The sequence below is a fragment of the Mytilus galloprovincialis genome, chromosome 2 (genome assembly GCF_965363235.1).
Source record: "Mytilus galloprovincialis chromosome 2, xbMytGall1.hap1.1, whole genome shotgun sequence".
NCBI lineage: Eukaryota > Metazoa > Mollusca > Bivalvia > Mytilida > Mytilidae > Mytilus > Mytilus galloprovincialis.
The window spans coordinates 25447623-25460874 of NC_134839.1; the positions used below are offsets into that span (position 1 = coordinate 25447623).

Below are 13252 nucleotides of genomic sequence, written 5' to 3' on the forward strand. Positions count from 1 at the left end.
CAATAGATTTGTAATATCTTGACATTTGTTTTGTGTCAGAAACTCATATTATCATTTGAAAAATTTGATCACAATCCCAATTCAGAGCTGTATCAAGCTTGAATATTGTGTCCATACTTGCCCCAACTGTTCAGGGTTTTGACCTCTGCGGCCGTATAAAGCTGCGCCCTGCGGAGCACCTGGTTCCATACTAATTGAATAAAGAAGTATTTCTATTATAAGATGTAATATTAAACTGACTTTTATTTTAGATATGCTGCCAAACTTGTGGCTGGAGTATTGGACTATAAAATTATGGTTGATGAGTGAGTATGTAAATGTGAACAGACATGCCTTAAAAATCTTCTCCTCTGAAACTACTGAGCCAAGTTTAACAATACTTGACCACAATCATCATTGAGGTATCTAGTTTGAAAAATGTGTGCGGTGACCCGGCCAACTAACCAAGATGGCCGCCATGGCTAAAAATAGAACATAGGGGTAAAATGTAGATTTTGGCTTATAACTCTGAAATCAAAGCATTTAGAGCAAATCGTACATGGGGGTTAAATTGTTTATCAAGGTAAGATCTGTCTGCCCTGAAATTTTCAGTTGAATTGGACAACCCGTTGTTGGGTTGCTGCCCCAAAATTAGTAATTTTTAAGGAAATTTTGCCGTTTTTGGTTATTATCTTGAATATTATTATAGATAGAGATAAACTGTAAACAGCAATAATGTTCAGCGAAGTAAGATCTACAAATAAGTCTTTTACAGTCAATTTTTAACAATTTTCATAAATTTTGTAAATTTTTGTAAATTTTAACAGAAAATTTTCCTCTGTAACTATAGGGCCAAGTTTATAGATAGAGATAATTGTAAGAAGCAAGAATGTTCAGTGAAGTAAGATCTAAAAACACATCATCATCACCAAAATACAATTTTGTCATTAATCCATCTGTCTTTTGTTTAATATGCACATAGACCAAGGTGAGCGACACAGGCTCTTAAGAGCCTCTAGTTTGAAAAGCTATTACTTGTGTATATTCTAACAACAAACATATTTTGATAGGGAATACAAGTGCCCGTGTTTGAATCCCTGTTTCAGACTGTCAGTGAGGTTGACCGCGGGTCAACTTTGGTTCAAGTGTTGATCAGAAAGTCTGAGACCCGTTGAAAGGGGCTGTTTTAGTTCCATTACAGGTACTAGTACAAATAATTATGACGTCTGGCAAGGCTTTCTGGCATCCCAGATTTGTTTTTAAATAGCCTTGCCAGACGTCACTAAAGGGAAGGATCTTTTAACTTGCTGCCAGGGATGGGTGTCATTAATTGGCCTTATTATATAAATACCTTCCCACGGTACCCATTAAGATTTAATGGAACAGAGATGGGGTATGGTGAACAATATCCCAACACAAAATCAGAACATGTATTACTGTCATAGAATGCAGGACAATTAAAATCACTTCAACATTTATAAAAAGGGACAATCACAGGACACTTCGAGATATAAGCTAATACTTATAGCAGTGTAAAATAGCATAAAAAGCCTAAAAAGGACATGTTTTCATGTACCACATATGAAGGCATATGACCTGCAGAGCGCATATGGTATTTCCTCAATAAAATTGTATTGTGTTATGAGGAATTTTGTCACTCCCTGATCTAAATTTGATAAATAAATACACAGAACAAAGAGAAATGCAATTGTAAAAGACACTTCCCTTTCATCAGGGACATTTAATATATATATATCTTCTTTCATCAATCTACATTGACATTTGACTCCTTGTAACACATTTAATTTAAAATAAAACAGCAAGAATTAATACCAAATTATGAAACGATCTGCATACATTGTTAGTATAATACACTATTATATAGAGTAATGTCATTGTTTGTTGTTTCTCTCCATTTTGGTAAAAAAAAACCAGCATTAATTCCAATTTTTATTTTTATTTTTTTTTCGACCTCCTACCCTATATTTTTTCATTATTTTTATTTTTATTTTTTTTCGACCTCCTATCCTTCCTTTTTTAAGAAGAATCCCGTAAACCAACTAATAAAAAAAAGTGGCCTTATCAAATAATACAGAAATAATGCATGTTTATTTTTAGAAGAAATTAGTTCATCAAAAAGATTAGATTTTCACTTTTGACACGAATAGGTCGGGTTGACATTTCTGTCATCGGGGATAATATTGAGATAAATGGAATTAAACTGACTGTCAAAGATGTCTAGAGAAGCACATCTGGAGAACTTTAACATAAATAAGCCATACTTACCAAAATTACTCTATATTAATAAACCCTATGTCAGTGAAATTTCACAATGATTACGATAAACAATTTTGATACTGACGATGATGCTGGTCACGGTTAAATTGGCGCAAAAAAATATTCTTACTCCTATTGCTTTATGTAATAAAGTTTGTATAGAATTGAATTTGACTGAAGTTCAGCATACAAAAAAACCTGGATATGCAGAAGCATGACAATATATATTACTGATAAAGTTTGTATATATTTTTGTTAACGAAGTTGCCTGTATACAGCTGTACTTCACTTGAGCGAAAGGATATCTCTGTTTGTGAATCGGTTTATTAACCCTTTGAACCCAGGGTCGAAGTTGAAGATGTTAACATATTAACGGAAATTTTTTGGGTTGCTTTTACATCATTGAGGCGACCTTTTTTCATTGCGGGGTTTCACTTATTTCAAATGGAATTATAGAAAAAATAGAATGTCGTTAGCAGAATTAAAACAGAAAATGATGAACACTTGATTATTTTTAGCAGTACATAAATTGGATTGAGGGTCTGTGTATTCACATTATTTGTAAAACTCTCCTCAATTATTCCTGTGAAGCGTGTGCTTTATATCGAGGCTTGCTATGCTTTACATCGGCACCACAGTGCTTCAACCAATCAGGGAATGTTTATTTGGGGCATTCGACCTATTCTAACTCAGATTTTTGCACATTTTAATCCAAATTATAGAAAAATGGAATATTGTTAGTACATATAAAATAGAAAATGATGAATACTTTTAGTTAAAGATGAATTGGATGGGGGTTCTGTGTATTTACATTATTTGTACAACTCTCCTTACTGATGCCATATTTTGGAATTTCCGTGACCTACATGTAAATGGTTTGCGAAAATTAATATTTTTATATAGTATAGTAATTAAACTTCAAAAAGTAAATCGGTTCGATTGAAGTATTATACGGCGGCTTCACTGTTGTGCCTTTAAAATACACCTATACTGCACGTACAAACTATGCTAGAGGAAAAACGATGATTTTCCAGTGTTATTTTCAACCCTTTTCAGATGCATAAAGCATTATATTTAGGACTTTTTGGAAATGCCCTTAAATTGTATGAAGATCAAGAATAACTGTATTTACCAATTTCATTCACAAATTATTTCTAGAACGGGTTTGTTGTGACGCCTCCGGGTGTGGGAGCTTCTCGCTGCATTGAAGACCCATTGGTGGCCTTCAGCTGTTGTCTCCTCTATGGTCGGGTTGTAATGGGTCTTTCCCGCATAAGCAATTTCACACAGCAAAATATAATGAACATGTTTACTTTTATATAAGTTTCTTTAATAAGGAAGTTTATTAGTAAATTGAGTTGTTTTCGCATCACTTAAGTAATTACATGTAACGAACTAACATAGGTCCAAGTAATGTGCAGTGGCTGATCCAGGGGAGGGATTTCAGTTGGAACCGCCCCTTTTTTGGGGTGATCAATGCATTTGAATGGGCACATGGTTGGACCCCCCCCCCCTTTCCACAAAATGGCTGGATCCGCCACTGATGTGTTTCAGTTTAGATTAGAGTAACCATTTTTTAAAAGGGGGGCCTCACCCAGGATAAGCAGAGGCGGATTTAGTAATTTTTCAAAAAGGGGGACCTAATTTAAATTGAGTTTTTTCGCATCACTCACTAAATAACATAGGTCCGAGTAGTGTGCAGTGGCGGATCCAGCAGGAGGGTTCCCGGTTGGAATCGCCCCTTTTGTGGGGTGATCAATGCATTTGAAAGGGGACATGGTTGGACTCCCCTTTCAAAATGGCTAGATCTGCCATTAATGTGTTTCGGTTCTGACTTGACTAGCTGACACAGATCCAGCCATTTTTAAAAGGGGATCCTAACCCAGGATAAAGGGTCAGTTCCAACTGATATCCCTATCCAAATGAATTGATCGTCAACAAAAAAGGGAGGTTCAACCTCCGGAATCCCCCCTCCCCTAGATCCGCCACTGACAAGAGACTTAATGTGTACAAACCTGACGTAAAATTATGTACTATTGAATTATAAATAATATCACATTACCTCCAAAAATCACATGTTTCAATAATCCAAAAACGATGTTTATGTAAGAAGTTCCCGCGCAAATGTCATGTGTTACCGAAACGGGAAACACACAAAAGAATTGTAGGTGCATGTTGTCATTCGCATTCCGATTAATTTACACAGTTCAATAAAATATATATGTTAACATTAGTCCGGCGGCTACAAGCATATTTCAGACGAATTGTGCACATCCTGTTACAAGCATGAAATTTGGCATAGACCTTCCTCAACTATTACTCTTTTATTTCAGATAGGGAGGCATTTGAAAAAAATGTCTCACTTCCGGTAAAATCCAAAATGGCGGACGTCATACTTAAATCAGCCCAATATCGAAGGCTAGCGTGTAAAAATGTGTTATTATCATGCTAATATCATAATATTTGGTACAGACCTTTGTTTTTTACTACTTTTGGATAAATTAAATAGATTAGATGTCTTCAGAAACCCCACTTTCGGTTAAAATCCAATATGGCTGACATTGTACTTAAATAAGCTTATTTTTTAGGGAGGGTAACTGAAATGTGTTTTAACGTATTGCTACTATCATTACATTGTGTATGAACCTTTCTTTGGTGTTTCTGATGGATACAATGCATAAGACATATGTCTTAAACACCCTTTCTTCCGGGTATATACAAAATGGCGGACAGAGAAATATCAATTTTTTATTCAAATTTTCATTTTTTTCAATATGTAAAGAAATGATTTTATTTTGTGCTGGTCATTAAACTTTTGGCTTAAAGTTATCCTCAAAACCACTTATTCTAGCATGTTGTAAATATTTAGATATAAAGTTGACACTTCCGGTTAAAAATATGACGTAAATTTCAAAGATGAGTCCTCAATCTATTTCTTCGATTTAGAGTTTTGGATAGATTGATTAAAACAAAATAAAATCACTATAGTACTAAAAATTATTTAAAATTATTACTATTTGGCCAAGAATACATGTTTATTCACAGTCACCATGACATGCACACATCGCAGTGCACGGGATACCCGATTTTCCACATTAAAAATGACCGCGGAATCCTTTCTTACATCCACAATGTATCAGCTTTTTGACAAAATGATGAGGCCTCAAAAAGAGTTTTTCAAAAGTTATCCTCTTTGTCCCCGCCTGGAGTGGGTAGCATTAGAGCCAATCCCAAGCTCGTCTCCCTAAACACCTGCCTAAGTATATTGCATTATTTACATGCTGGAAAAGACTAGACCAAGTTGAGGGAATAGCCTCGAAAAGCCGTCCCTGTTGCGCAAATAGTTATTTTCTTGCTTCGTTAACCATGTTATACCCATCTGCTAAGTTTGTGCGATCTTACAGTAAAACCCCGGTGATTTAGTCTGATTAATCATCATTCTTTTTGTTAAAGTCACATCTTCAAATGCAACCAATGTCTCCCACATAGTCTTTTCCCCCCTTTCACGCAAAGAGAGAACCATATCACAACAGGTAAAGACATGGATAACAATAAGTGTTTCAGATCACCCAGATCACTCATTGCCTAGTGCATTTGAAAGGCCATTGATAGATATTAATCCAAAGTCTTTTGCCCTCCCAAACACAACGTCTACCCCTATGTCACGGAATAGCGAAACAGTATTGACAACATCATCATTAACGACTGTTCGAATCATGACTCGTTTAAGTGCGTGTTTCACTGCATCAGACACATGCACCATGATTTTAGTGTCTGCCTCTAAATGTGAACTTGGTGCTGAACTTGAAATACATTACGTGGTGGATAAGATAGAATATCCTGACCATTTGTTGCTATAACTACCATACGCATCCAAGACTTCATCCACTCGTATTTCAGTTTCAAGGTATTTTATTTAGGTAAGGACATAATACCCAATCAGCATACTCAGTAGGCCGCAATTCACAATCGGAGAGCTGATTTCCAACATTTACAAAGACTGTGGTATTGTTTCTCACATCTTAATAAATTCTGCAAAAACACATATTTTCTTGCCTTGTTAACCTTATCTGTTTCTTTTTTTTTTATCTTCCAACAAAACCACGTATCGTTTTCAATGACATTAAACATCAAATCCATATGGTGATGTTGGCTGGTCAATCATCATTCTAAATGCTATAGTCACATCTTCAAACTCCATTAATGTCACCAACGCAGTTCCTTTTCCAGCGAACGTGTTATCTTTTAATGCCTAGTGCATTTGAAAGGTCATTGATTGATATATATCTTATACTTTTCCCCTTCTAAATGCAAACCAAAGTTTGTCTGCCCTATGTCACGGAATAGCGAAACAGCAATGACATCAGTATCGACTGTTTGAGTCATGACTCAGTTAAGTCTATGTTTCACTGCATCAGACACATCTATCTTGATTCTAGTGTCAGTCTCTTCGTGTAAACATGGTGCTAAACTTGAAACATCATCAAGTGGTGGATAACACTAAACATCCTGAGCATTTGTTGCTTCAACTACCTTGTACTCAAAATTGTATTGAGCAAGCTCCTGTGAATGAAAACTTAAAAGTTCTTTCTTACTGTCGTCATCTCTCAGAAAACTTTCCCATCTTTGAGGATGTTTTTAATCCTGGGTTCGTCTGTGTATTCCCTTTCCCCTAAATGTTGCCCTTGCTTCTTTTCGCAGCTTTAAAACTACCAGTATTTCGCTATTCCGTAACAAAGGGGCAGACGAACTATTGATTGTATTTGGGGAGGCAAAAATCTTTGGATTAATATCTATCAATGGCCTTTCAAATGCACTAGGCAATGAGTGATCACACACTTTTATTTCTGACCAATACCTTATGACGGGTTGTGATACTGTTCTCTCTTTGCTTGAAAAGGAAAAAAAAGACTGCGTGGGAGACATTAATGGTATTTGAAGATGTGACTTTAACATAAAGAATGATGATTGATCAGCCTAAATCACCGGGGTTGTACTGTACAAACTTATCAGATCTAACATGATTAACGAACCAAGAAAGTCAATTTTTGCACAAAAGGGAAATCTCATTTTAAGTGAGGCTATTCCCACGACTTGTTCTAGTCTTTTCAAGCATGTAAAACGTGTAATATACTAATGCAGGTGTTTAGTGAGACGAGCTTTGGATTGACTCTTATGCTACCTAGTCTTGTCACTAATGGATTGCGAAGGGACAAAGAGGGTCCCTTTAAAAAAAAACTCTTTCTGAGACCTCATCATTTTTTCAGAAGCTTGTACATTATGGATGTAAGAAAGGATGCCGCGGTTATTTTTAATGTGTAAAATCGGGTCTCCCGTGCACTGTCTTGTGTGCATGTGGTGGTGATTGTGAATAAGCATGTATTCTTGGCCAAATAGAAGTAGTTTTAAATATTTTTTAGTACTATAGTGATTTTATTTTGTTTAAATCAATCTATCCAAAACTCTACATCGAAGAAATAGATTGAGGACTCATCTTCAAAATTTACGTCATATTTTTACCGGAAGTGTCAACTTTATATCTTAGCATTTACAACATGCTAGAATAAGTGGTTTTGGGGATAACTTAAAGCCAAAAGTTTAATGACCAGCACAAAATAAAATCATTTTCTTTACATTTTGAAGAAAGTTGAAAATTTGAATAAAAAATTGATATTTCTCTGTCCGCCATTTTTGATACTTCCGGAAGTAAGGGTTTTTAAGACATATGTCTATACATTGTCTCCATCAGAAGCACCAAAGAAAGGTTCATACACAATGTAATTATAGTAGCAATACGTTAAAACACATTTCAATTACCCTCCCTAAAAAATAAGCTTATTTAAGTACAATGTCCGCCATATTGGATTTTAACCGGAAGTGGGGTTTCTGAAGACATCTAATCTATTTAATTTATCCAAAAGTAGTAAAACACAAAGGTCTGTACCAAATATTATGATAGTAGCATGATAATAGGACATTTTTACACGCTAGCCTTCGATATTGGGCTGAGTTAAGTATAACGTCCGCCATTTTGAATTTTACCGGAAGTGAGACTTTTTTTTTCAAATGCCTCCCTATCTGAAATAAAAGAGTAATAGTTGAGGAAGGTCTATGCCAAATTTCATGCTTGTAACAGGATGTGCACAATTTTTTACAAAGCCGCCGGACTACATTATCTATATTGGTTTTGAATTTAGTTACTAGATCAGAAAAATGATTTGTTTCTCGCAGACAACACAAAATAATATACATATTAACTCGACACTTAATCTAAACATCCCTACAACAAAATGGGACGACCAAACAGATTTCCTAATTTTGATAAAGGTGAAATATGTAGAATAAGAATTGTGCACTCTGGAATAAGATCATAAATAAAGCCCTATATAGAGTGTAAAAAAAAAAAATAATGTATGAAATCATTGTTTATTACATCTGCTTGCATAATAATATTGAAGTTGAAACTAACAACGATCACGTGTATCCTGTCAACCCCTGAAAAACATAATATTGTCTTCTTGACTACTTCCGCAAACCGTGGTCTGGTAAAATGATATATTGTTATAGTGTATGTTAATAAGTAAGGGGGAAGGAAACCAATGTTTTGTTCTGTCCAGGTATTTTTCTCTGTTATATTTTTTATATCGGAGCACTCCCACTGGGATAAATGGGTTTCATGCAGAAACAAATATTATCACTGATATTTACACAGTGTGGTGGGGTGCTTATATGTTTAATATCGTTATAGACTGTGATTTTAAAAACAAGTGTTAATATCTTTTTACAATATTTACAACAACAAAAACGGTGCTGGAAATGGACATGATTACATTTCCGGATGCGGCAAGCGGGAATATAAAACTAAAAATTTTTCTGTTTTGAAAAAATAGGTGCAGGCGGGTCTGTCGAACAAGGAATCAAATTTGTGTGGCCTAAATGTTCTTTTTTTTGGTGTACAGAACAGCACATCATTATTTTTTTTATATCAATGAATATCCATACTTGTATAATGAAATGATTTAATTACAGACAGACACTAGAAGTAGAATATATGGGAAAGAATCCATTGTGTATGACACAGTTTTATAAAATCTTATCTGCCTGCCGCACACCTGGACTTAAGAAGGATATGTGGGAGTGTTTTCCCCCTGATGAACCAAACCCTCCAACCCATGTTACAGTTATTCACAATAATACAGTAAGTAGTGGATACATTGAGAGGAATTGTTCTGGAATTATGAAATTATCCCTTCTTTGATCTCAAAAATTACATTTATGTGCATAATTTACTTTAAACTTTATTTGAATTTAGATATTATAAGATGTGTTGTTATTGCCAATGCGAAAATTCTACAACAAATACCAAATTTGTACAAATGTTAGGAGCTATTCTAAATACTAAATACCCTTAAAGAATTGAATTCTTTAAAATAGCTAATCCGTTTTGTTCATCAATTGTAACTCATAAAAATAACTAGACTTGTTTTTAATAAAACGAGATAGCAGGTGCTTTTTTAAATTATTTTTTTAATAATTTTTGAAATTATAATTGATCAATTTTATGACATTATCACTTCCATAATAGTTTAATTACATACTGTTGGAATGTCATGGGTATAGCCTACTTATATTTTTTTTACTTTTTATAAAAAAACATCAAGGGTGTCTGTCAAACATGTTGTTCTATGGCATTATCACTTCCATAAGAGTATAATTACATACTGTTGGAATGTCATGGGTATAGCATACTTATATTTTTTTTACTTTTTATAAAAAAACATCAAGGGTGTCTGTCAAACATGTTGTTTTAATTTTTTAAAACGATGTTTACTCATTGAAAATCTCTGTGAGGCAAAATAAATAATGTTGGCATTGAAAAAAACTTTCTTCAAAAACAAATACTTCCCAGTTAGTGAAAAGGTCATGGGAATGTAGGTCTTTTGTTTCTTTAAAAATAAATATTTAATAAATTTGATAAATACTGTCAATTTTCAGACATTTGAATTTTGTTTATAGAGAAAGAATGAGAGAAGAATTAGGTATACATCAATGAGACAACAATCATATTTTATTAGCAGTACCTTTTATATGAAGTGATAGGTTTCTCATTTGCAGTTGGAACTTTCCTATAAATAAATTCCTTATATAACAAGCACTTAATTAAGTTTAAAGTTATCATCAGTGTACAATATAAATGTATGGGGTACTGCTTCTTATTGACAGGCCTGAACATTTTATAATGATTGTTTTGTGATTAACTTAAATATGATTGTTTTGTTTTTGATTTAGTTTTTCTCATTAGAAGCCTATGGTAAAAATCACAAGCCTCTAAGTGTGGACCAGATTTATAACCAGCTGCAGAAAGTAGTTGAAATGTCTAAAAATTCTAGTACACCAGTTGGTATTCTGACTTCTGAGAATAGAAACACCTGGGCTAAAGCTTATAATCATTTAGTTAAAGGTATGTACAATTGGAAATAATCAATATTTGCAGAACTAAAACTGACATTTTAGTAATCCCATCAATAATCATGTAATTTTGAATTTTTATGTTTATATATAATTGATACTTTTTGAATATATTATGGTCACACATTCCTCTCAAATCTACTCTTTACTTAATCTTAATAAATGAATTAAAAAAAGGATTTTTTTTTCTTCATTTTTGCCCATAGCTTTCTTCAGATGAAAATGTAATCTGTCAGAGTCGGTCTGGTTAAACGAGGAATAAGATGAGAGTCCCTGAAATTTCAAAAATAATCCTTCCAAAGTAATGTTCATTTTATATTCAATGTAATATGGGTATATGGTGATTGTTTGGTTTATTTTGTAGTGCAAACATTTTTTGTGATGATAGAGTTATGTCAGTCATAATTATTTAAACACTATTAATTGAATTTATGGGAGTTTTATATTTATGTTTTGGTAAACTTAGGTATGAGCATCTAACTCATGTACTGTACTATTACTTATACATGTATTTTAGATAAAACAAACAAAGCATCAATACAGAATATAAAGAGAAGTATTTTTGTGCTCTGTCTTGATGAACTTTTGCCTGGGGACATGTCTGACGAGAGAAGTGTAGCGGCTAAAATGATGTTACATGGTGGTGGCAGTCAATTAAATACAGGCAACAGATGGTTTGATAAAACTATACAGGTAAGTGGCAGGCAACAATTAGTTTGGCCTGACTATACATGTATATCTTGCCCCATGGTGTTAAATAACTATAAATGAAAGATATTAAGGTTTAGCTGGAATCATCCAATTACCCAAATTTATTTATGAATGAAAAACAGGGATTTGTAAAATCTACCCACTGCTAAAATGAACTTAGCTGCTGAATTAACAGAATATATTTATAAGGGCCTTAGGGCAAATGGTAATGGGCTTCATTAATCCGAAACAATTCAATGCTAGGAGATCGTTGGACACATAGTTTTCATATTTGGTAGGACATATATTGTATTTAGATTCTCTTAACTGTTTGATTTGACAAATTTTACAGGAGTTGTGGAATTATGAATATTTGTGCTAGTATTTTTACAAAGACACTTTATGAAATTGAGTGCAACTATTCTTAGTCTGTTTAAGAGAAATCTCTCATACTTGGTAGGATTGCTTTCAATCATGTTGTCCACCACTTTGACCCTGACCAAACTTACAGAAGTTATATATGGGATTGACTCTTTTTTTTTTAATGATTTCAGTTTGTGGTTGGTAGGAATGGTATTTGTGGTTTGAGTTATGAACATACAACAGCGGAAGGACCTCCTGTTGTCAGCCTCATGGATCATGTAGCAGAATTCTGGTAAGTCACACAAAAGCCCTGTTGTCAGCTGTTTTACTTATGGTTGTTAATATCTGTGCCATTTGGTCTCTTGTAGAAGAAATAGAGATTTTCTTTAATAAAAAATTAATATTTATTTGATTTCATCAGATAAACAGACATACCAATATTTTGACTATTTTATTTATTATGTCTGTTTAGTGTATGCATCATTGTAAATATAACAGAATATGATGAGACTGTCATCAAAGTAAAAGGTTAAGCGCTATTAAACCAGGTTTAATCAACATTTTCCTACATTTGAAAATGCCTGGAATATGACAGTTCTTGTCCATTCGTTTTTGTCGAGCCTGCAACTTTTGTTGCAGAAAGCTCGACATAGGGATAGTGATCTGGCAGCGGCTATGGTGACAGCGTTAGCTAAATTCTTCAAAGCTATATATTTTAGAAGGTAGAAGACCTGGATGCTTCATACTTTGTATATAGATGCCTCATGTTACATAGTTTATGTCAGTCACATGTCCAATGTCCTTGACCTCATTTTCATGGTTCAGTGTCTACTTGAAAAAAAAGTTAAGATTTTTTGTAATGTTAAATTCTCTCTTATTATAAGTAATAGGATAACTAAATTTGATATGTGCATACCTGGCAAGGTCCTCATGCCTGTCAGACAGTTTTCACTTGACCTAGACCTCATTTCATGGATCAGTGAAGAAGGTTAAGTTTTGGTGGTCAAGTCCATATCTCAGATACTATAAGCAATATAGATCTAGTATATTTGGTGTATGGATGGACTGTAAGGTGTACATGTCCAAATGGTAGGTGTCATCTGACTTTGACCTCATTTTCATGGTTCAGTGGTTATAGTTAAGTTTTTGTGATTTGGTCTGTTTTTCTTATACTTTATGCAATAGGTCTACTATATTTGGTGTATGGAATGATTGTAAGGTGTACATGTCTAGCTGACAGGTGTCATCTGACCTTGACCTCATTTTCATGGTTTAGTGGACAAATTTAAGTTTTTGAGTTTTGTTCTATTTTTCGAGTACTTTATGCACTAGGTCAACTATATTTGGTGTATGGAAATATTTTATGATCTATGTGTCTGTCACGCAGGTTTTATTAGACCTTGACCTTATTTTCACGTTTTATTGCTGAGTGTAAAGTGTTTGTGTTTTGGTCTGTTTTCCTTAATTTATAAGC

At 33.9% G+C, this 13252-nt stretch overlaps 1 protein-coding gene across 1 annotated transcript in view; it reads left to right on the forward strand.

Moving 5' to 3' along the window:
- The window catches only part of LOC143063226 (carnitine O-acetyltransferase-like), a 47945-nt gene that overhangs the window by 21547 nt on the left and 13146 nt on the right, over positions 1 to 13252 (forward strand). Inside the window, exons 5-9 of the mRNA XM_076235232.1 lie at positions 252 to 305; positions 9286 to 9454; positions 10546 to 10717; positions 11243 to 11418; positions 11970 to 12070. Coding sequence (XP_076091347.1) covers positions 252 to 305; positions 9286 to 9454; positions 10546 to 10717; positions 11243 to 11418; positions 11970 to 12070 — 672 coding nt within the window. The remainder of the gene's footprint in view (positions 1 to 251; positions 306 to 9285; positions 9455 to 10545; positions 10718 to 11242; positions 11419 to 11969; positions 12071 to 13252) is intronic.